The sequence below is a fragment of the Pristiophorus japonicus genome, chromosome 4 (genome assembly GCF_044704955.1).
Source record: "Pristiophorus japonicus isolate sPriJap1 chromosome 4, sPriJap1.hap1, whole genome shotgun sequence".
Taxonomy (NCBI): domain Eukaryota; kingdom Metazoa; phylum Chordata; class Chondrichthyes; family Pristiophoridae; genus Pristiophorus; species Pristiophorus japonicus.
The window spans coordinates 218943379-218967447 of NC_091980.1; the positions used below are offsets into that span (position 1 = coordinate 218943379).

A 24069-nucleotide genomic window follows, 5' to 3' on the forward strand; every position below is an offset into this window, starting at 1 on the left:
TCATGGTACATGCTTTGTTGCCGCCTGCCCTCGATATGATTATGGAGATCAGGGTGGACTAGAGAGAGCCTTGTTTTGAGTGTCCTTTTCATGAGCAGTTCGACAGGGGGAATCCCGGTGAGCAAGTGGGGTCTTGTGCGGTAGCTGCGCAGGACTCGGGACAGGTGGGTCTGCAGGGAGCCTTCCAACATGCATTTCAAGCTTTGATTGATGGTTTGGACTGCCCATTCTGCCTGGCCGTTGGATGCGGGCTTGAACGGGGCAGATGTGACGTGCTTGATCCCATTGCGGGTCATGAATTCCTTGAATTCAGCGCTGGTGAAGCACGACCCATTGTCTCTGACAAGGACATCAGACAGGCCGTGCGCGGCAAACATGGCCCGTAGGCTTTTGATGGTGGCAGTGGACGTGCTTAGAGACATTATTACACACTCAATCCATTTTGAATAAGCATCCACAACAACCAAAAACATTTTGCCTAGAAACGGGCCAACAAAGTCAACGTGGATCCTAGACCACGGTTTGGAGGGCCATGGCCACAAACTTAGCGGTACCTCCCTGGATGCATCGCTCAGTTGAGAGCAAGTGTTGCATTGGCGCACGCAAGACTCCATCCAAATCTAAGTCAATGCCGGGCCACCACACATGGGATCTGACTATAGCTTTCATCATTACTATGCCTGGGTGGGTCGCATATGAACGTTTCCCTGCCTTAGGCAAAACCACGCAATTTCCCCACAAAAGACAGTCCGCCTGTATGGGCATTTCTTCTTTGCACCGCTGGAACGGCTTGATCTCGTCATGCATCTCCGCTGGGACGCTGGACCAGCTCCCATGGAGGACACAGTTTTTTTTTTACAAGGGACAGTAAAGGATCCTGGCTGGTCCAGGTCCTGATCTGGCGGGCCGCAACGGGTGACTTTTCGTTTTCAAATGCATCCAACACCAAGAGCAAGTCTGCAGGCTGTACCATATCCACCCCAGTGGTGGGCAATGGTAGCCAACTGAGAGCATCAGAGTTCTCTCTGCCTGGCCTGTGGCGAATTACATAGTTATATGCAGACAGCATGAGCATCCATCTTTGGATGCGAGCAGAGGCATTGGTATTAATACCTTTGCTCTCTGAGAATAGCAATATTGAGCGGCTTATGGTCAGCTTCTAACTCTAATTTAAGCCCAAACAGATACTGGTGCATTTTTTTTACCCCGTAAACGCATGCCAGAGCTTCTTTTTCAATCATGCTATGTAGGCCCTTTCGGCCTTGGACAAAATGGACGCATAAGCGACCGGTTGCAATGTTCCCGATTCAGTTGCTTATTGTAACACACACCCGACCCCGTACAAAGACGCATCGCAAGCAAGCACTAAACCTTTACATGGGTCATACAGAACAAGCAGTTTGTTGGAACATAACAGATTTCTGGCTTTCTCAAAAGCAGTCTCTTGTGATTTCCCCCATACCCAGTCATCTCCCTTACGTAGCAACACAAGTAGCGGTTCTAGCAAGGTGCTTAACCCAGGTAGGAAATTACCAAAATAATTGAGGAGCCCCAGGAACTACCGCAGCTCCATCACATTCTGTGGTCTCGGAGCGTTCTTGTTGGCCTCCGTCTTGGCGTCGGTGGGTCTGATGCCGTCTGCCGTGATTCTTCTCCCTAAGAACTCGACCTCTGGCGCCAGAAAAACACACTTCGAGTGTTTCAACCTGAGTCCCACACGATCTAGCCGACTTAGAACCTCTTCCAGTTTCTGCAAGTGTTTGATGGTGTCCCGACCTGTGATCAATATGTCGTCCTGGAAAACCACGGTGCGCGGAACCGACTTTAGCAGACTCTCCATGTTCCTTCGAAAAACAGCCGCAGCCGATCGAATCCCAAACGGGCATTTATTGTAGATGAACAGACCTTTGTGCGTGTTGATGCAGGTGAGGCCTTTCAAAAATTCCGCCAGCTCCTGCGTCATGTAGGCCGAGGTCAGGTCCAATTGGTGAACATCTTCCTTCCTGCCAGCATCGCAAATAGGTCGTCTGTCTTGGGTAGTGGGTACTGGTCCTGCAGTAAAAAACGGTTAATCGTTATTTTATAGTCCCCACAAATTCTGACCGTGCCATCGCCCTTGAGAACCGGAACAATCGGACTGGGTCACTCATTGAACTCAACCGGTGCGATGATGTCCTCTCATTGCAGCCTGTTCAGCTCGATCTCCACTTTCTCTCGCATCATGTATGGCACCGCACGTACCTTGTGGTGGATGGGTCGTGTACAGGGAATCAAGTTGATCTGCACTTTCGCCCCAGAGAAATTTCCGAGGCCTGGCTCAAACAACGACGGGAACTGGCTCAAAACCTGGGCACATTAGGCGTCATCTACGGACGAAAGCGCTCGGATATCGTCCCAGTTCCAGTGGATTTTTCCCAGCCAGCTTCTGCCGAACAGTGTGGGGCCATCTCCTGGTACAATCCATCGTGGTAGTTCGTGCACCGCTCCATCATAGGAGACTTTTACTGCTGCACTGCCAAATACAGGGATCAGCTCTTTAGTGTAAGTTCTCAGCTTGGTATGAATAGGGCTCAGCTTGGGCCTTTGTGCCTTGTTGCACCACAGCCTCTCAAAGGCCTTTTTGCTCATAGACTGACTCGCACCCGTGTCCAATTCCATGGATACTGGAATTCCGTTCAGTTCAACTTTTAACCTGATCGGTGGACATTTCATGGTGAAGGTGTGTACCCCGTACATTTCTGCCTCCTCGGTTCGAGTCTCTAGTTCAGTTTAATCCGCCATGGATCGGTCTTCCTCTGCAACGTGGTAGTTTGCAGGGTTTGCAGCTCATCTGCACATTCGCTGGAGGTGTCCCATTGTTCCACAGCCTTTGCACACACAGTGTTTGAAGCGGCATTGATGGGCTCGATGATCACCTCAGCAGTGCCAACAAGGTGTTAATTGCCTCGATTTCACACTTAATGACGGACTCTGAGTCATCTGAGGTCGTGCAGCTGCAGGCGTGTACGTTCTGCCGTATGCATTCCTGCCTGAAACCGACATTACTTTGTGTACAGTACTTGCCGATGCATCTTTATGCTGCGACATTTGTTTGGTGTTATCGCTGGTGGACATAAATGCCTGGGCTATCGTTATAGCTTTGCTCAGGTTTGGTGTTTCAATAGTCAATAGTTTGTGAAGGATAACCTCATGGCCAATGCCAAGCACAAAAAAGTCTCTTAGCATTTGCTCCAGTAATCCACCGAATTCGCAATGTCCTGCAAGGCGCCTTAGTTCGGCGACGTAGCTCGCCACTTCCTGGCCTTCAGACCGTTGACATGTATAAAATCGATACCTTGCCATCAAAACGCGCTCCTTCGGATTTAGGTGCTCCCGGACCAGTGTGCACAGTTCTTCATACGATTTGGTTGTTGGTTTCAGCGGGGCAAGAAGATTCTTCATGAGGCCGTAGGTTGTTGCCCCGCAGACGGTGAGGAGGATCGTCCTTCATTTGGCAGCATTCTCATTCCCTTCCAGCTCTTTGGCCACAATGTATTAGTCGAGTCGCTCCACGAAGGCTTCCCAATCATCACCTTCTGAGAATTTCTCCAGGATACCAACAGTTTTCTGCATTTTCGCGTGATGGTTCGTTATCTATTACTCGTCGCCAGATAAAGCAATATGACAGTACTGTAGACTTGAGTAAGTGCGACCTTAGTATCTTTATTCTGACTCCTGAGTGCCGGCACAGCATGGGAGGCCTGCTTATATGCACTGCTCCCAAGGGATGCTGGGATCCCTTGGGACTTCCAACAGATGCGCCCTCTGGTGGGCGGTAGAATGCTGGTTACAAGGTGTTGCATACATAACAAAGGTAATATTGGAAAACAATAAAACAGAGGCTATGTTAATGGTATGAATGAGCGGAACTGGGGGAGCAGATTACAGTGGAAATGAGTGGGTAGATGAAAGGTACACCAAATCCCAAAGAATAGAGCAACTTTAAAACAATGCTACTTCACATAGCACTTATGTTGTACTTTGAAATGCTATTGTGTATGCAAAACCTGAGCATGCAATGAGTTATAAATTTTTGTACAAAACTGAAATGTTCTACGTATAGGAATAGATAAGAAATTGGCTGAAAGGTAGGAAGTAGCAAGAATACCTTTAGGAGTTGTATCGGAGTAGAGAGAAATACCAAGCGAGTACTCGGAGATTTGGTGTTGAAATTGAACTGTTTCTAATTCAGAAATCTAATGCAGTCTGGTGAAGCTCTCAAATATCAAACTAGGAGGGCCAGTTAAATTTGATAAGGTAACCCTGGGTGAGTCGGACAAAATATGTGACTGTCGGAACAAAGAAGAATGAGATTTAATGGGCCCGAATTTGGTGAAACCCAAGTTCCATCTGTTTTTCAGCGACCCAGGGTGGTGCATGAATTTTTACCGCCCGGTACCACTGGGGCAGAGTGATTCATCCTGCTTTTTTTGGCGGTAGCGGGAGCGGAGTGCAGCAGGCGGTGGCGGACTATGGTGGGTTCGGGAGGCCTTCCGACTCATGAATCATCAGATCTCGAGTTGTGCGCACGCGGCTGTTGAGCTCTGCCCCCCCCCCCCCCCCGAGAGGCACCGACGAGAGGCCAGAGACTGTCGACCTGTGATCGCTGTGGGGGTGGGGTGGGGGGGAGGAAGAGTGAGACTGGGTGGGTGAGTGAGACTGGTGGTGGGGAGGGGGGAGATGAGAGACTAATAAAAATGTTGTTATAGTTCATTAATAAAGGAATAAATAAGGCTTTATTAGACCATTTACATTATTGCCTAACACTAGAAAATACTGCAATCCATTTAAAAATGCATCATACTGTGGAGAACTATAAAGATCTGTGTAATATCAAACAAACCTGTCAGCCCTGTGTCCATACCACCCACTTAAGATCCATTTAAAAGCACCTTCTCCCAGACGGTATGCAGTTTCGGCGGGTATGTCACTCATGAAACTTCTCTCGGGCGGTATGTACTTATTTTTTGACAAAACTTATATTTTTCGGTGATAGTGAGCGGCATGTTGTTGAATTTTGGGCCCAATGTGTGCAAATGTGAAGTACTGCATATAGGAAGAAAAAAATGAGTATTCCATAAATCGTGTTAAACTAGCTACGGCTGCAGTTTAAAGACTTCTAGAGGCTCAACATGATCAGTCACTGGAGCAGTAATCACCAGAATAAATAGAATGCTGAATTATATTTATTGTAATTTATTGTGCAGTGCTCAAGAGGAGCAGATAACATTGAAGGTAACACTAGTTATAGACGAATTTAGGGAGCTAGGAGCTAAATTTAAAAAGTAGGACCTCAAAAGTAGTAATCTCAGGATTGCTACCAGTGCCACGTGCTAGTCAAAGTAGGAATCGCAGGATAGCTCAGATGAATACGTGGCTTGAGGAGTGGTGCAGAAGGGAGGGATTCAAATTCCTGGGACATTGGAACCGGTTCTGGGGGAGGTGGGACCAGTACAAACCAAATGGTTTGCACCTGGGCAAGACCGGAACCAATGTCCTAGGGGGAGTGTTTGCAAGTGCTGTTGGGGAGGAGTTAAACTAATATGGCAGGGGGATGGGAACCTATGCAGAGAGACAGAAGGAAGTAGAATGGGAGTAGAAGCAAACGATAGAAAGAAGAAAAGTAAAAGTGGAGGGCAGAAGGCAAAAAGGGCCACATTACAGCAAAATTCTAAAGGGGCAAAGTGTGTTAGAAAGACCAACATGAAGGCTCTGTGCGAGGAGTATTCGGAATAAGGTGGACGAATTAACTACGCAGATAGCAGTTAACGGGTATGATGTAATTGGCATCACGGAGACATGGCTCCAGGGTGACCAAGGCTGGGAACTCAACATGCAGGGGTATTCAACATTTAGGAAGGGTAGACAGAAAGGAAAAGGAGGCGGGGTGGCATTGCTGGTTAAAGAAGAAATTAATGCAATAGTAAGAAAGGACATTAGCTTGGATGATGTGGAATCGGTATGGGTGGAGCTACTGAATACCAAAGGGCAGAAAACACTAGTGGGAGTTGTGTACAGACCACCAAAGAGTAGTATTGAGGTTGGGGATAGAATCAAACAAGAAATTAGGGATGCATGCAATAAAGATACAGCAGTTATCATGGGTGACTTTAATCTACATATTGATTGGGCTAACAAAACTGATAGCAATGCGGTGGAGGAAGATTTCCTGGAGTGCATTAGGGATGGTTTTCCAGATCAATATGTCGAGGAACCAATTAGGGAGCAGGCCATCCTGGACTAGGTGATGTGTAATGAGAAAGGACTAATTAGCAATCTTGTGCGAGGCCCCATGGGGAAGAGTGACCATAACATGGTAGAATTCTTTATTAAGATGGAGAGTGACAGTTAATTCAGAAACTAGGGTCCTGAACTTAAGGAAAGGTAACTTCGATGGTTTGAGGTGTGAATTGGCTAGAATAGACTGGCAAATGATACTTAAAGGGTTGACGGTGGATAGGCAATGGCAAACATGGATGAACTTCAAGAATTGTACATCCCTGTATGGAGTAAAAATAAAATGGGGAAGGTGGCTCAACCGCGGCTAACAAGGGAAATTAGGGATAGTGTTAAATCCAAGGAAGAGGCATATAAATTGGCCAGAAAAAGCAGCAAACCTGAGGACTGGGAGAAATTTAGAATTCAGCTGAGGAGGACAAAGGGTTTAATTAGGAGAGGGAAAATAGACTATGAGAGGAAGCTTGCCGGGAACATAAAAATTGAATGCAAAAGCTTCTCTAGATATGTGAAGAGAAAAAGATTAGCGAAGACAAATGTAGGTCCCTTGCAGTCGGATTCAGGTGAATTGAACAAATACTTTGGTTCTGTCTTCACGAAGGAAGACACAAATAACCTTCCGGAAGTACTAGGGGACCGAGGGTCTAGTGAGAAGGAGGAACTGAAGGATATTCTTATTAGGCGGGAAATTGTGTTCGGGAAATTGATGGGATTGAAAGCCGATAAATCCCCGGGGCCTGATAGTCTGCATCCCAGAGTACTTAGGGAGGTGGCCCTAGAAATAGTGGATCATTTGGTGATCATTTTACAACAGTCTATCGATTCTGGATCAGTTCCTATGGACTGGAGGGTAGCTAATGTAACACCACTTTTTAAAAAGGGAGGGAGAGAGAAAGCGGGTAATTATAGACCGGTTAGCCTGACATCAGTAGTGGGGAAAATGTTGGAATCAATTATTAAGGATGAAATAGCAGCGCATTTGGAAAGCAGTGATAGGATCGGTCCAAGTCAGCATGGATTTATGACAAATGCTTGACAAATCTTCTGGAATTTTTTGAGGATATAACTAGTAGAGTGGACAATGGAGAACCAGTGGATGTGGTGTATTTGGACTTTCAAAAGGCTTTTGACAAGGTCCCACACAAGAGATTGGTGTGCAAAATCAAAGCACATGGTATTGGGGGTAATATACTGACGTGGATAGAGAACTGGTTGGCAGACAGGAAGCAGAGAGTCGGGATAAACGGGTCCTTTTCAGAATGGCAGGCAGTGACACGTGGAGTGCCATAGGGCTCAGTGCTGGGACCCGAGTTCTTTACAATATACATCAATGATTTGGATGAAGGAATTGAGTGTAATATCTCCAAGTTTGACACTAAATTGGTTGGCGGTGTGAGCTGTGAGAGGGACGCTAGGAGGCTGCAGGGTGAGTGAGCCTGCACCACCATTCAATAAGATCACGGCTGATCATTCCCTCAGTACCCCTTTCCTGCTTTCTCTCCATATGCCTTGATCCACTTAGCCGTAAGGGCCATATCTAATTCCCTCTTGAATATATCCAGTGAACTGGCATCAACAACTCTCTGCGGCAGGGAATTCCACAGGCTAGCAACTCTCTGAGTGAAGAAGTTTCTCCTCATCTCAGTCCTAAATGGCCTACCCCTTATTCTAAGACTGTGTCCCCTGGTTCTGGACTTCACCAACATTGGGAACATTCTACCCGCATCTAACCTGTCCCACCCCATCAGAATCTTATATGTTTCTATGAGATCCCCTCTCATCCTTCTCAACTCCAATGTATAAAGGCCCAGTTGATCCAGTCTCTCCTCATATGTCAGTCCTGCCATCCCAGGAATCAGTCTGGTGAACCTTTGCTGCACTCCCTCAATAGCAAGAATGTCCTTCTGCAGATTCGGAGACCAAAACTGAACACAATATTCCAGGTGAGGCCTCAACAAGGCCCTGTACAACTGCAGTAAGACCTCCCTGCTCCTATACTCAAATCCCCTAGCTATGAAGGCCAACATACCATTTGCCTTCTTCACCGCCTGCTGTACCTGTATGCCAACTTTCAATGACTGATGAGCCATGACACCCAGGTCTCGTTGCACCTCCCCTTTTTCTAATCTGCCGCCATTCAGATAATCTGTCTTCGCGTTTTTGCCCCAAAGTGGATAACCTCACATTTATCCACATTATACTGCATCTGCCATGCATTTGCCCACTCACCTAACCTGTCCAAGTCACCCTGCAGCCTCTTAGTGTCCCCCTCATAGCTCACACCGCCACCCAGTTTAGTGTCATCTGCAAACTTGAAGATATTACACTCAATTCCTTCATCCAAATCATTGAAGTATATTGTAAAGAGCTGGGGTCCCAGCACTGAGCCCTGCAGCACTCCACTAGTCACTGCCTGCCATTTTGAAAAGGAGCCGTTTATCCCAACTCTCTGCTTCCTGTCTGCCAACCAGTTCTCTATCCACGTCAGTATATTACCCCCAATACCATGTGCTTTGATTTTGCACACCAATTTCTTGTGTGGGACCTTGTCAAAAGCCTTGTGAAAGTCCGAATGCACCACATCCACTGGTTCTCCCTTGTCCACTCTACTGGTTACATCCTCAAAAAAATTCCAAAAGATTTGTCAAGCATGATTTCCCCTTCATAAATCCATGGTGACTTGGACCGATCCTGTCACTGCTTTCCAAATGCGCTGCTATTTCATCATTTCAACTTTTTCACCACTACTGATATCAGGCCAAGAACATATATAAACATGTTAAAAGGGTGGTCAGAGAGACCTAGATAAAAAAAGATAGCTAACAGTAACAAGCTATTTCAGTATTTAAACAATAGACAAGGTAAGAATCATTTTTTTAAGTCAAATGGCTTCTAAACAGCGGGTGAGCATAACGTATAAAATATTCTGAATGATCACTTTCTTCAAGGGAAGGCACGAGCAAAATGCCCTCCCCAAACTGATAATGCACACAAAATTAATAACTTTGATATCAGTGAGATGGAAGTCCTCGATAAACTTTTTTTTTTTAAACTCAAAACAAATAAATCATGAGGGGTAGATGGTAGTTACCCATAGTGTTAAAATAGACTGGTTAGGAAATTTATGAGGCAATGATTATCATTATGAGGGACTCGCTGAACACTAGGGAGATGCCAGTAGATTTGAAACAGGCTAATGTGTTCATATTCAAAAATCAGACACTAGCAACAATAGAACTGTTATCTTGCTTCACTCCTGTGTAAAATAATGGAAGAATCCGGTGAAAATGGTCTGTACAATAATAACTTGCTAAATAGCAGTCAGTGTGGATTCAGAAGGGGAAGATCCTGCCTGACCAATGACCTTGACTATTTTGAGGAAGTGACATTCCAGTGGACTGTGGTTAGTCCTACAGTATAATCCACCTAGACTTCCAAAAGTCATTTGACAAAGTTCCTCACAAAAGGCTATTTGTTAAGCCCAAATGGAAGGGGATTCAGGGTAAATCTTGGTTGTGGATACAAAATGGGTTGATGGGTAGAAAATAACAGATATTAAAGAAATTCCATAAGGGTGGGGGAAGTAGTGAATCGGGTGACTCAGAAACCCCATGCAAATTAGTCAAATGTATTTGCTGCTAAGCTTATTACTCTCTCTTCTCTCTCTTTCTGAAGTCATCATCATCATAGGCAGTCCCTCGGAATCGAGGAAGACTTGCTTCCACTCCTGAAGTGAGTTATTTGGTGGCTGAACAGTCCAATATGAGAGCCACAGACTCCGTCACAGGTGGGGCAGACAGTCGCCGAGGAAAGGGGTGGGTGGGATTGGTTTGCCGCACGCTCCTTCCGCTGCCTGCACTTGACCTATTCACGTTCTCTGCGTTGAGACGCGAAATGCTCAACGCGCTCCCGGATGCACTTTCTCCACTTAGGGCGGTCTTTGGCCAGGGATTCCCAGGTGTCAGTGGTGATGTCGCACTTTATCAGGCAGACTTTGAGGGTGTCCTTGTAACGTTTCCACTGCCCACCTTTGGCTCATTTGCCGTGAAGGAGCTCCACATAGAGCACTTGCTTTGGGAGTCTCGTGTCTGGCATGTGAACTATGTGGCCTGCCCAACGAAGCTGATCGAGTGTGTTCAGTGCTGGGGATGTTAGCCTGGACGAGGACACTGATGTTGGTGCGCCTGTCCTCCCAGGGGATTTGTAAGATCTTGTGGAGACATCGTTGGTAATATATCTCCAGCGACTTGAGACGTCTTCTCTACATCTGAGCTATACAGGAGGGTAAACCTGGCCTAGCAAATTTTCCCCATTCATTCTCTTCCTTTAGCCAAATGTTGCCCAATATAAGTTGCTGATTAGCCACGTGCATGGCTACGGCAATGCTGTTTAAGCCACGTGCACTCATATTTTCTTAAGCGCCTTGCACATAATACAAGTAAATATTCTTCATTTGTATATTTAGTTAACAAATATCTGCCACCATTTAGTGAGAACTTTGCAGTCTTTCTCTTTCACCAAAGTTTAGAATTCTAGCTATGCCACCCAATAATCCTAAAGAAATCCAAATTGAATCCCTCCTAGAGCAGCATCTTTCTAGAAGTCTGATTTCAATTCCGAGGACAAAATTCTAACCAAAACCTACCACAAAATGTTACACAGCCATATTTGTGATCTGAGAATGCAGATTCTTCATTAAACCAAAACAACTGAACTTGGTTGACACAATGGTATCTCAAATCCGGTCATTCATCGCAACTGGCATGGCTTTTTTTCCTCAGCTAAAGCCTTCCAGTGATGAGAGACTCACAAAGCACTTGGATATTATTTGTCTGCTGCAACCAGCCTCCCCTCTGTAGAACAAGAAAGATGCTGCCTTTTGGTTGAGTACTTCACCTGGTGAATTGGCAATGACAGGTTAATTTGCTTGCCCAACAATTACAATAGTCTATCAGCGATGACAGTAGTCTGGCTTGCCTTACAATAGTTGCTGCGTCTGGTTCAAGCCCAGTCAATCCAATGGACAGACAATACCAAAGTCATGAATTGCATTAAATAGTCACAAAGAGATAATTCCCTGACCCTCTGCAACAGGAGTATTCATAATATGTACAGTCTCTTCAGCTGTGCTGCTTCACAGATCTGCCACCCTATGTGTATCTCTATCCCAGTTGTGGCCAGCTTAGCTGCTGAAGTTGCCATGCTGAATTGGAAATATATTGCCGTTCCTTTCTCATCGCTGGGTCAAAACCTGGAACTCCCGACAGCACTATGGTAGTGGCTTCACCACAAGGACTGCAGCAGTTCAAGAAGGCGGCTCACCACCACCTTCTCGAGGGCAATTAGGGATGGGCAATAAATGCTGGCCTTGCCAGTGACCCCCACACCCCAGGAACAATTTTTTTTAAAGCATGGTTCATTGACGTGCCAGTAAAATAAAAGCAAGAACACATAATTGGTAGGTGGGGCCATTGAAGCTTCATAGAACTATGGACTTTTCCTTTATGCTAATATAGAGCCTTTGTCTTGTGCTACTGATGCTGGATTAGCTCCACTTCATAATCTGGTTTCATTGTGTTTCCTTGTAGATAGATTAGCAGAAAATACAGAGATGATGCAGAGAGTTAAATCATTTGTGAGAATAGATCTCGAGCAAGTTATGGCTTGGAATTGTATCCTTTGGCAAAATGTCACATTGACCTGCAAGAATGCCCTAGAGTTTGTCTTTGGTGCAGAAAGCAAAAAGTATCACTAACCATTTGAAACGTGGTGGCAAACCAGTTAGCAGGTGACTTTAGGAATTCACATCCTAGAGTACGCTATACATTGTTAACCAACCTCCAGATTTCAGAAATGAGGCTACCTAGAAATGTCACTTATGAAAAGAGCACAAATCATATTCTTTTGCCATACTGGCCTGTCTATACAAGCACGGGAGATCCTGCTACACTTTCCCTGCCTATCTTCTGATCTACAGGGCTATTACAGAAAAAGGTGGTTAAAAAAACATATGAGTTACTGGAGTTTATAAATAGAGAATAGCATATAAAAGCAAAGAGATCATGCTGGAACGTTATAAATCATTGGTTAGGCCTCAGCTGGAGTATTGTGGACAATTCTGGGCACCATACTTCAGGAAAGATGTAAAGGCCTTCAAGCATACAGAAGAGCTTTATCAGGATGTTACCAGAGATATGAGGATCTTCAGTTATGAGGAGAAATTGGAAAAGTTAGGACTGTTCTCCTTGGAACAGAGAAGGTTATGAGATGACCTAATAGATGCCTTCAAGATGAGAGGTTTTGATAGAGTAAATAGAGAAAAACTATTCTCTATGGTGAGTGGGTCAATAATCAGAGGTCATAGATTTAAAATCATTGGCAAAAGATCTAGAGGGGAGATGAGAAATATTTTCACTCAGTTGTCGGGATCTGGAACGCTCTACCTGAAAAGGTGGTGGCAGCTGATTGCATAAATAATTTTGAAAGGGAGTTGGACAGGTACTTGAGGATGAGGAACTTGCAGGGTTACAGACATATAGTGGCGGTGTGGGACTAAAGCATAATTGCTTCTTCAAAGAGGCAGCACAGGCACCATGACCAAATGGCTTCCTTCTGTGCTGCAAGTTTCTATCGTTCTATGAAATGAGGAAACGAGGAACTTTTGATTCTAATTGGTCCATACTGGCTACAGAAGCTATGGATCTCCGATCTCTCCTCCCTGCCGAAGATTAATTTGCTTTCTCTACCACAAAGGGAAGATTTACATTCTGAATTTGGCATTCTGCCCTAGGCAACCTTCAACTGATGGCCTGGTTATTGAAAGGAACAGATGGGAGAGCCCAAGGGCCATCACTGCAGGTGTTTGACATCATTATGGATCTTAAGCCAGCTTCCCGGTTCTATTTTAGCAAATGGAAAAATTCAAATGAAGTGTATGGATAAGCAAGAAAGTCCTGCTTCCTGAGTATTTTAGCCTATTTGCACACCCTAATGGATCTAGAACTTAGTTCCAACAGTGTGCATATAGGTGTAAACTGCATTGTATTCCCTTTTTAAAAGAGGAAATTAGTTCATAAATGCAATTCAAGGTTTCTGAAGGGAAACTGAATAATCACTATATTAAATTGCATTGCCAAGCTTGACTAACTACAATTGATATTGCTTATGTAAAAAACTGCCATTCTGATGGTTTTATTGTCAGCAAGAAGTCTAAGTGAATTATATACCTGGTCACTGATTTTCACACTTGTTATAGACTAGCATTTCTCTGCTCATAACCAAAATTCTTGATTACAGTAACTTCAGCTCCAAGAAACTGCAATTTCAACAGTCTTTCCTGCTCAACACAAATATGGAATGGGGAACTGCTATGTTACATGCATATCCAGAAATGCAACAAGTTTAAATCCATGTAGAAATAAAACTTGGGTAAATCTGCTCCTTAAAGATTGTTTGTAATTAGTTATTGAACTGTATGTAATATTGCTGCCAGCTATTGAGGAAGAACCCAATGGTGAAATAACAGGTTAGTATCAATTTGGAGACTTCCACATGCAAGTAGGATATTCTATTATTGGGGTGTGGAAAATACCTCAAAATATTGTCCCTTTATATTTTAAATGCATGGCTAGGTCTCTCCCCCCAGTTCAATATCTAGCTTATTGTACAAGATGTCTGTCATCCTGTCAACAACAACAGATTTGCCTGATTATCACCTGGAAAGGTTCAGTAGTGCCTTATGACCACATATTTCCACCTCTGTAACATCACCCGAATCCACCCCTGCCTCAGCTCATCTGCTGCTGAAACCCTCATCCATGCCTTTGTTACCCCTAAACTTAAGTAGTTCAATGCACTCCTGGCTGGCCTCCCACGTTCTACCCTCCATTAACTTGGGGTCATCCAAATCCCTTCTGCCCATGTCCTAAATCGCACCAAGTCTCATTCACCAATCACCCCATGCTCGCTGACCGATTTTGGCTCCCGGTTAAGCAACGCTTTGATTTTTAAAATTCTCATCCTTGTTTTCAAATCCCTCCATGGCCTTACCCATCCCTATCTCTGTAATCTCCTCCAGCCCAGCCCAACCCAACCCTCAGAAATCTGCACTTCTCCCGTTCTGGCCTCTTGAGCATCCCTGATTTTTATCGCTCCACCACTGGCAGCAGTGCCTTCAGCTGCCAGGGCTTCAGGGCTTCATGGGCAATGGTGTTTTGGACAAATTGTTCAGCTGTCAGGGCCCTAAGCTCTGGAATTACCTTCCTAAACCCCTCTGCCTCTTTCTCCCTTTTAAGAATCTCCTTTAAAATCTACCTCTTTGACCAAGCGTCTGCCCTAATATCTCCTTATGTGGCTTGGTGTAAAATTTTGTTTAGTAATGCTCCTGTAATGTACCTTGGGACTTTGTACTACATTTAATACGCTATCTAAAAACCAGTTGCTGTTTTCTTTTGAAGGTTTCAAAGTTAGCCGCATAGTATAACTCTGACTTTCAAAAGTTTCTCTATGGTACTATTGTAGTGAAAAAAATTAGGCTAAGGGATCAGCAGTGATTCCCTACAACACTACAACAACTTGCAATTATATAGCATCTTTAACATATTCGGAAGTTTTAAAGTACTTCAGAGCGAAAGCAGTTAATGAATAGTGAAGGGAGAATAGCTAAGGCAGGTTCAATGAGCTAGGTTTGCAAGAGGCTTTTGAAGGAGGGGAAAGAGGAGCAAGGTGATAGGTTTTCAGGAGGATTCCAGAGTCTGAGGCCCAGGCAGCTGAAGGTTCTGTGACAAAAATGGAGTGGAAAGGGAGAAGATAAAAAGGAGGCAAATGTAAGATGAGCAAAAATCAGGCTCCGGCATGTCGGACTGGAAAAGCTGCAGAGGTAGGAGCAGCAAGACCAAGAGGGAATTGTATACAAGGACAAGGATTTTGAATTTGATGGATTGGTGACAGCAAGCCATTAGAAGTTGGCAAAGACAGAGTTGATAAGGAAGTGAGATTTAGTGTGGAATAGGTCATGGGCAATGGTGTTTTGGACAAATTGTTATCTGCTCGGTGGAACTTGGGAGGTTAAGAGTAGTGGAACCTAGAAGTGATGAAGGTGTAGAGCTGAGCAATGTGAAGGAGAAAAAAGACTGCCATGGTGATTAGGATATGTGCGTTTGAAGGTCTGATCGGGGTTTTTTTTGAATTCGTTCATGGGATGTGGCCATTGCTGGCAAAGCCAGCATTTATTGCCCATCCCTAATTGCCCTTGAGAAGGTGGTGGTGAACCGCCACCGCCTTGAACTGCCTCAGTCCGTGTGGTGAAGGTACTCCCACAGTGCTGTTAGGGAGGAAGTTCCAGGATTTTGACACAGCAACGATGAAGAAACGACAATATACTTCCCAGTCGGGATGGTGTGTGACTTGGAGGGTAATTTGGAGGTGATGGTAATCCCATGCACCTGCTGCCCTTGTCCTTCGAGGTGGTAGAGGTCGTGGGTTTGGGAGGTGCTGCCAAAGAAGCCATGGCGAATTGATGCAGTGCATCTTGTCGATGATACAAACTGCAGCCATGGTACACCGGTGGTGGAGGGCGTGAATGTTTAAAGTGTTGGACGGGGTGCCAATCAATCAGGCTGCTTTGTCCTAGATGGAGTTGAGCTTCTTGAGTATTGTTGGAGCTGCACTCATCCAGGATGTTGATGGTGGGGGATTCGGTGATGGTAATGCTGTTGAATGTCATGGGGCAGTGGTTAGACTGTCGCTTGTTGGAGATAGTCATTGCCTGGCATTTGTGTGGTGCAAATGTTACTTGCCACTTATCAGCCCAAGCCTGAATGTCGTCCTGGTCTTGCTGCATGCCGGCATGGACTGCTACATTATCTGAGGAGTTGCGAATGACACTAAACACTGTGCAGTCATCAGTGAGCATTCCCGCTTCTGACCTCGTGATGGAGGGAAAGTCATTGATGAAGCAGCTGAAGAAGCTGAAGATGGTTGGGCCTAGGACACTGTCCTGAGGAACTCCTGCAGCAATGTGATGCTTGACCTCCAACCACCACAACTACCTTCCTTTGTGCTAGGTATGACTCCAGCCAGTGGAGAGTTTTCCTGCTGATTCCCATTGACATCAGTTTTACTAGGACTTCTTGATGCCATACTCTTGTCAAATGCTGCCTTGATGTCAAGGGCAGCCACTCTTGCCTCACCTTTCGAATTTAGCTCCTTTGTCCATGTTTGGAGCAAGGATGTAATGAGGTCTGAAGCCGAGTGGTCCTGGGGGAACCCAAACTGGGCATCGGTGAGCAGGTTATGGGTCAGTGCCACTGTTGATGACACTTTCCATCATTTTGCTGCTGATTGAGAGTAGACTGATGGGGCAGTAATTGGCCAGATTGGATTTGTCCTGCTTTTTGTGGACAGGACATACCTGGGCAGTTTTCCACATTGTCAGGTAAATGCCAGTGTTGTAGTTGTACTGGAACAGCTCGGCTAAAGGCGCGGCTAATTCTGGAGCACAAATCTTCAGACAACCAGGATGTTGTCTGGGCCCATAGCCTTGCTGTATTCAGTGCGCCCAGCCATTTCTTGATATCATGTGGAGTGAATCGAATTGGCTGAAGACTGGCTTCTGTGATAGTGGGGACCTCAGGAGGAGGCCGATATGGATCAACCACTTGGCACTTCTAACTGAAGATGGTTGAAAACGCTTCAGCCTTGTCTTTTGCACTCATGTGCTGGTCTCTGCCATCATTGAGGATGGGGATATTCATGGAGTCTCCTCCTCCCGTTAGTTGTTTAATGATCCACCACCATTCATAACTGGATGTGGCAGGATTGCAGAGCTGATCCGCTGATTGTGGGATCGTTTAGCTCTGTCTATAGCAAGCTTCTTCCGCTGTTTAGCATGCATGTAGTCCTGTGTTGCAGCTTCCTCAGATTGGCACCTTGTGTATAAGTAAGCCTGGTGCTACTCATAGCATGCTCTTCTACACTCCTTATTGAACAAGGGTTGGTCCCCTGGCTTGATGGTAATGGTAGAATGAAGGATATGCCAGGCCATGATGGCCCACAGCAGCTCATGGATGCCCAGTTTTGAATCTGTCCATTTAGCATGGTGGTAGTGCCACACAACACAATGGAGGATGTCCTCAGTGTGAAGACAATGACTTTGCGGTGGTCACTACTACCAATGCTGTCATGGACAGATGCATCTGCGACAGGTAGATTGGTGAGGACAAGGTCAAGTAAGTTTTTCCCTCGTGTTGGTTCTCTCACCACCTGTCGCAGGCCTAGTCTGGCAACTATGTCCTTCTCTTGGTGATGGACATTTTTGTCCCCCACCCAGAGTACATTTTGTGCCCTTGCTACTCTCAGTGCATCTTCCAAGTGTTCAACATGGAGGAGTACTGATTGACCAGCTGAGGGAGGGCGGTAGGTGGTAGTCAGCAGGAGGTTTCCTTGCCCATGTTTGACCTGAAGCCATGAGATTTCATCGGGTCCGGAGTCAATGTTGAGGACTCCCGACTGTGGGACAGGACATACCCAGGGATAGTGATGGAGGCATTTGGGATATTGGCTGAAAGGTATGTTTCTGTGAGTTTGACTAGTCTGTGGGACAGCTCTCCCAATTTTGGCACACATCCCCAGATGTTGGTGAGGAGGACTTTGCAGGGTTGGGTGTGTCGTTGTCGTGTCCGTACCCAGTGGCAAGATCGATGCTGGATGGTCCATCCGATTTTATTCTTGTTTCTTGTAGCAGTTTTTTTTAAGCAATTCAGTGGTTTGGTAGGCCTTTTGAGAGGGCAGTTCAGAGTCAACCACATTGCTGTGGGTCTGAAGTCACATATAGGCCAGCAGATTTCCTTCCCTAAAGGACATTTACGACAATCCGATAGTTTCATGGTCACCATTACTGATACTAGCTTTTTATTCCAGATTTATTTATTTATTTATTTAATGAACTGCCGTGGTGGGATTTGAACTTGCATCTCTGGATTACTAGTCCCGTAACTTAACCACTATGCTACCGTTCCCCAGGACATTGAAGCTGCACACTTTGGACTTGGCCTGAGTGAGCGACAAGCAATGGAATTAAGCTAGTGTGTAAAACTTTTGGTGGGCTATTTGTGATCGGCCTTGCAGATGCTAAGTTGAATAAAATTTTTGCTTATCCATGACTTGTCAGATAAGCAGTCAGATGGCATGTATCCATGCAGAATTAATTCAAGGCCTTAGAGACTAGAACAACTTCCTCGTCACAACATTAGTCAGCCTAAATATTTATAGCAGATTCTGATCGACTGTCACAGTACTAGTCATGCTATAAAACTGCAAGTTGTTCTCTACTAAGATTCTGGGAGCTTGGTGAATAGGAAGATAAAACAGAATTGTCATCTTTCCAAGTGCAAACTTTGACCATTTAAAGCAGCAATTTCAGCAATGAAAATGTTCACATTTTAATTGCTACCTACACTTCAATAAATACAGGAATAGTCTATCGTTTTGATGGTTCAGGCTGATAAAGATTTATCTGAAGAAAAGGATCGAGTTTCCCTAATGTCCTGGTCAATATTCCTCCCTCAATCAATACCACCAAAAAAAGATAATTGGTTGTTCATCTAATTTGCTGTTTATAGGATCTCCCAGTATGCAAAATGGCTACCATATTTGCCTACCTGCGAATCGCTGCATGCCAACACAAAATTGTGTGATGTGCTTGGAGACTTTTCTGAGACACAGTAAGGCATTTTCTTTTCTCCATTCCTGGTTACTACATTATTCTTTATCCTATTATGGAACTGTCACTTTGGTAAGTCCTCAGACTTTTCACCAAACAACTTTTTGGATTTGGTTGCAAAGTTTTGCAGAGTTTTGATATTAACTCCCTTGGATCCTAAATAAATTGACCCTTCCTCTTCCAATAATTTTTTTAGGAGAGCTTACCTGTAGTATATAAAGGTCAATAATGACGATGAATAGATTTATCTTTTTGTAAGTGCCGTGTTCCTCATTCTTCAAAAGATATCCTCCCTTTGTCAGATTTCAGCACCTTAATCTTAAGCTCACTTTTTCCTTTGGTTGATTTTGCATTATGATGTTCCCCTGGTTATGTCATCTGCAATTCATGTATCCCCGGAGATGCAGTACCATACACATTATAACCTTACTGCTACCTGTTTGACACTTATCAATTGTAGTTCAACACAACACATACCTTGGTCTCTTTGATATCCATCTTCTACCTTGTAGAGCTAAAGTGATCATGTTAGTCTCTCTGATATGGCTCATCACAATTCCAGCTTGAATTAATTTAAATGGACTGGAATTTGTAGTGATTGCCCTGCTCATGTTATTATTGTATGTCCCCTTTGTTTGAAAATAATTTTTAAATTTGAATAATAAGAAATTTATCTGAGTAATTTTACCTTTTTCTCTACTTGAAAATATTAGCTGTATATTAATAAGAAAAATAATTAATGTAGGGGTAAATGTTTCTGTGTAAAGTGCCTATGCAGTTTGTGTCCCACATAGTAGGCTTTAAAATTGAATATACTATTTTGTGTTTGTCTTTTATATTTATATATGTTCTCTGTAGAGTCCAGTAAGTATCTGTAAAATTCAGCAGGCAGGGGTTCAAGTATAAAGTAGAATTTTGCAGTTTCGTGAATTGCAGTCCGTGGAGACCCCAACCATACATTATCTGCGTATCCAGATTGAAAATGCTGCATTAAAACAAGAGAATCTATTAAAATGGAGCACTCAATTGGGGTTTATTTTTTTTATAGTTGGGTCTTTTGCTCCCTTCTTAGAAATACTAACTGTTGTGTGACACATGCAGGGGTAAATTCTTCACATGTAGGTGTTTGCTCCAATATTGTTTCCCTTTAATAGATGACATTAAATGCACAGACCTCCAGTTGGATGTAGTGTTTTACCGGATCTTCTGTGCATTGTCAATAGTGATCTGCCAGTACTAGCTGTAACCATAACATTTAGTTTTCTAAATCTGAAATAGAAAGATATTCTTTGCTTTGATTTTAGTCTCGCGGCGCATTTCTACCAAATACCTCTTGTGGTTTGTTTTTACAGAATATTTAATATTCCAGATAAGTATGCTTCCCAAAGTATCTTGGTTTGCCACTCTGTTATTGTCAGCTGTAACTTCTGTTCAGAAGGTGTACAAGTGCACGCCAGTGAGGTGTGGCATCAGGATTTCTGCTCATGATCTCTGTTCTGCACATTAATTATGAATACCCTTCAACTTTAGTATTTGTGTCATTTCTCATACCTGTTCTCTTTTTCCCTTTTCTCCTCTTCCTGTCCGATTCACTTTTTTTGCTTCATTTTCTTCATTTTAAAGAAAGAAATGCTGTGATATTTCTTCTTCTTCCCAAACCTCCACTAGAAAACATTGGCCTCATCAAGGTAAAGGGCAAAGGCTTGAAACGGAAGGTCTTTCACGCTAGCTATGAATGGTATGCTGTGCAAAATTTTAAAAAAACTTCCTTCAGCCTGTCATTTCTAGTTCCTAAATTTACTTGTGGTAACTGCTAAATATTTTATTTATTTTACTTCTTTTGTAAAAGGGGAACCAGTCAATATATTTCTACATTTTGAATAAGTTTCTTTATTACATTTCCACTCCAAATAATGCTTTAATTTGGACTGCAGAGGACCATAAAATATTCTCCTTGCTTAAGGTGTTTTGAAATCAAAATTTTATTTTGCTTGTGTAAAATGGATGGAAAGTAAATTGTGTAGCTAAGGTGTTTGCTTTTTATTTGAGACCTATTTCAAATGTGTTCTGAGTCATGTGCAGTGTTGCATAAGCTATATTGAATATACCTCCAAGTAGAGTGTAGTTAATATAATAAATATGGCATTGTTTTAAATCCATTATTTTAAGATGAATCTCATCAGTCCAAATTAACTTGACCACCTAGTTTAATTAAGCTTAATTGCATTCCGTTTTGTTGCAGATTTAGTCAAGCTTCCATATTGCGTCAAATATGTTGTAAATTTGTTGTAGTAAGTGCTCAGTTCAGTGTCAGTGTGCTGGTCTGGTGGTTCTTCTGCTAGTTTATTGTGTGTTTACTTTATATTTTTGTTAATTTTATGTTGGCAGTTTTTGGTATGTTATTTTCTACATTGTTTTGTTTTACTGAATGTATTTTTACTTTTTATCTTCTATATTTCCATTTCTAACCAGAACGGAAAAAAGTATTTCCAGTTTAATCTCAATGATGTAGTGCCCAAGTTCTACGATTTTTATTCATTACTTAATTCTGCTGACATACCGAACCATGCAGAAGAAAACCCGTTTCTTCTTTTATGTTTTCACTAAACCAGGACTGGTCCACTTGACACTGCATAAGTCACTGGCTAACATGGAATGAATTTCTTGCTCTTGCACTTTTCTGGGTGTGGGCTGAAAGCTATTTGATTGCTCACCTAATATGATATGTTTACTACTTTGCTTTGGAGCATCCATCACCTTGTTCCTTTTGCAGTGGAATTTTATAAGTATAAGTGAGCTACTTAATATAATTTTCCAAACATTTGCTGTACTTTTTGCATTACAAAAAAACGTGTAAAATTTGGAAAATATTTAATATAAACCTCGGGAGATTTAGAAAGTTTTTAAAAATCCATTTACAAAGAGCAATCGTTGACACAAGAAATCACAAGGGTGTCTTGTATATAAATAATGCTTTCCCTTCCACTGTCTTGCAGGCTCATGCCCAGAGAATCAGCAGGCCGAAAGTCCTGCAGCACAGGGGGCGGACGGGATCGACTTAGCCTCTCCAATGTCACCTCGTGCTAGCAAGAGTCGTATGTCTATGAAATTGCGGCGTTCTTCTGGTTCAGCTAATAAATCCTAATGACCACATCATAACACAAAATTACACTCTAATTCCTCAAAACTAGCCATAAGTCAATGCTGAGTTTTTTACTATTACTTTGCTGCTTAAGCCAAATATTTTGCCTCTTGCTAATTTAGTAAATGTGTGTTTGTCACTCCATATGCAGTTAAAACCTATTCCTTGTAAACTATTTTTTATTAAGAACACTGGAGTTCTATTTTTAGCTTACCAAAATATATATTTTAGCAATCTATGCTTAGTTGTACAGTGCAACTGCCCTGCACCCACTTGATTACTTATCTGTATATTTACTGCACTTTTAATCATATTTACTGTTATGAAAAGCATTTTCTTGTACAATAGTATTTGGCTAGTTCAACAGAATGGCCCATTAGTTATCTGGTATCATCACTAGGAAATTATGATGGCAGTCTTGCTTTGCTGTACATTGTGTACTTTGTACATAGTTTTGTTTTTCAGTAGGAACATTTCAGATTACTTGTGCACAATTCAGGAATGTATAGTAAGTTTTCAGTTTGTATGTAGGTGTAAAGTTACGTTTAAGAATATATTCACCAAATCAATCTTATGGCACAAAACATGTACAGAATATTTTCATTTTAAATTATAAGGTATGACTTTTCCAAGGAATGTAAATGGTCTCTTTGCATTTCAGCTATAAAAGTTAGCTTATGAGGAAAAATAATCTTTCTCATGATGAAATGTATGGACTTGTTTTTATTTGAAACACTGACATATCATATATATAGATATATAATCATATATATATATCTATATATATATATATATATATATATATAATCAAACTTAAAACACTGAAAATGCAGCTGAGTTACACTATTTACCTTGTGCATGGCTTCAAACCAAGAAACTGTAGAAAAAATACTGTAAGTGAAATCTGATGAAAGCCAAGGTGAAAATTATTGTTCAAATGCTGAAAATTCTGGATGTATTTAGATATGTGCTCTTACAGGGCTTGCACTCGATATGTTTTCAATTTTCTGTGATCTGTTCATTGAGGGGAAAAGGGATCATTAAGAGTGTGTGTATAACCAGTTGAACTTGCATTGAGTCAACTTTAAATTGCTGAGGTGCAGCATAATGCACATTCCAGCTATTCAGATGTATTTTCCTACAAGGAAGCATTATTCATATTTTGTAGGTAAATTGCAATGTTACTACTAACAGTATGTAGCATGTTGTCAGTACTAACTGCATGTGTAAATATATCATAAGGTAAAATATATATTATGTATTGTCATTCATGTAGTTGTCTATAAAATTTGTAATGGCTGAAGAAAGATGCGCTGTTTAATATTGCAATAAAAATTATTCTTACCATGCCTATTTGTGGAAATCTTTTTGTGTTAGCAAGATTCAAATGGAAAATGCTAGAATTTAGTTTTGTGGAACTGTTAAATGTCTTACTGTATTGGGAAATGTCTAAAAGCACAAATGGAAACCATTAAATACCAAAAGTACTGTAATTCATTCATGAAATATTTGCTTTCATTCCATACATCTTCAAAATTATTGAAATATTATCAATAATGTCCAAAAGTATTATATCGATGCTTACTTTAATGCACAGTTTTAGCACATTTTTAAATTTGGCTAATCAATGTGTTTTAATCACTTCATCAATGACTAGCTTATGTATGAATAGTGACTGGCCCGGGGGAACAAGAAATTGTGGTTGTAATGATGGCAAAACCGTCATCGTTTGCCATCATTACAACTGTGAATCCATTCAATGGCCTCCTGCGATGCCGAGTGGAGAAATGGGATGCCTCCTGCAACAGATCTTCGTAGGCAGGTTGATGTCATGTTTTTTTGGGGGGGTTTTATTTGTTCCGGGAAGTGGGCATCACTGGCAAGGCCAGTATTTATTGCCCATCCCTAATTGCCCTTGAGAAGGTGGTAG

The 24069-nt window shown here is 42.8% G+C and overlaps 1 protein-coding gene across 7 annotated transcripts in view; it reads left to right on the top strand.

Moving 5' to 3' along the window:
• Nucleotides 1-23478, top strand: part of ralgapa1 (Ral GTPase activating protein catalytic subunit alpha 1) — a 298072-nt gene extending 274594 nt beyond the window's left edge. For 4 of the 7 annotated variants that reach the window (XM_070879109.1, XM_070879106.1, XM_070879110.1 and 1 more), the window contains one exon: nt 21994-22080. Coding sequence is in view for 1 of the 7 variants with exons in the window: in XM_070879112.1 (XP_070735213.1) it covers nt 21994-22142 (149 nt within the window). In the remaining 6 variants the exon portion in view is untranslated. Of the gene's footprint in view, nt 1-11864; nt 12940-21993 lie in introns of those variants that run through there. The other 3 variants (XM_070879113.1, XM_070879112.1, XM_070879107.1) reach the window with 3 other exon arrangements.
• The last annotated feature ends 591 nt before the right edge of the window (nt 23479-24069 follow it).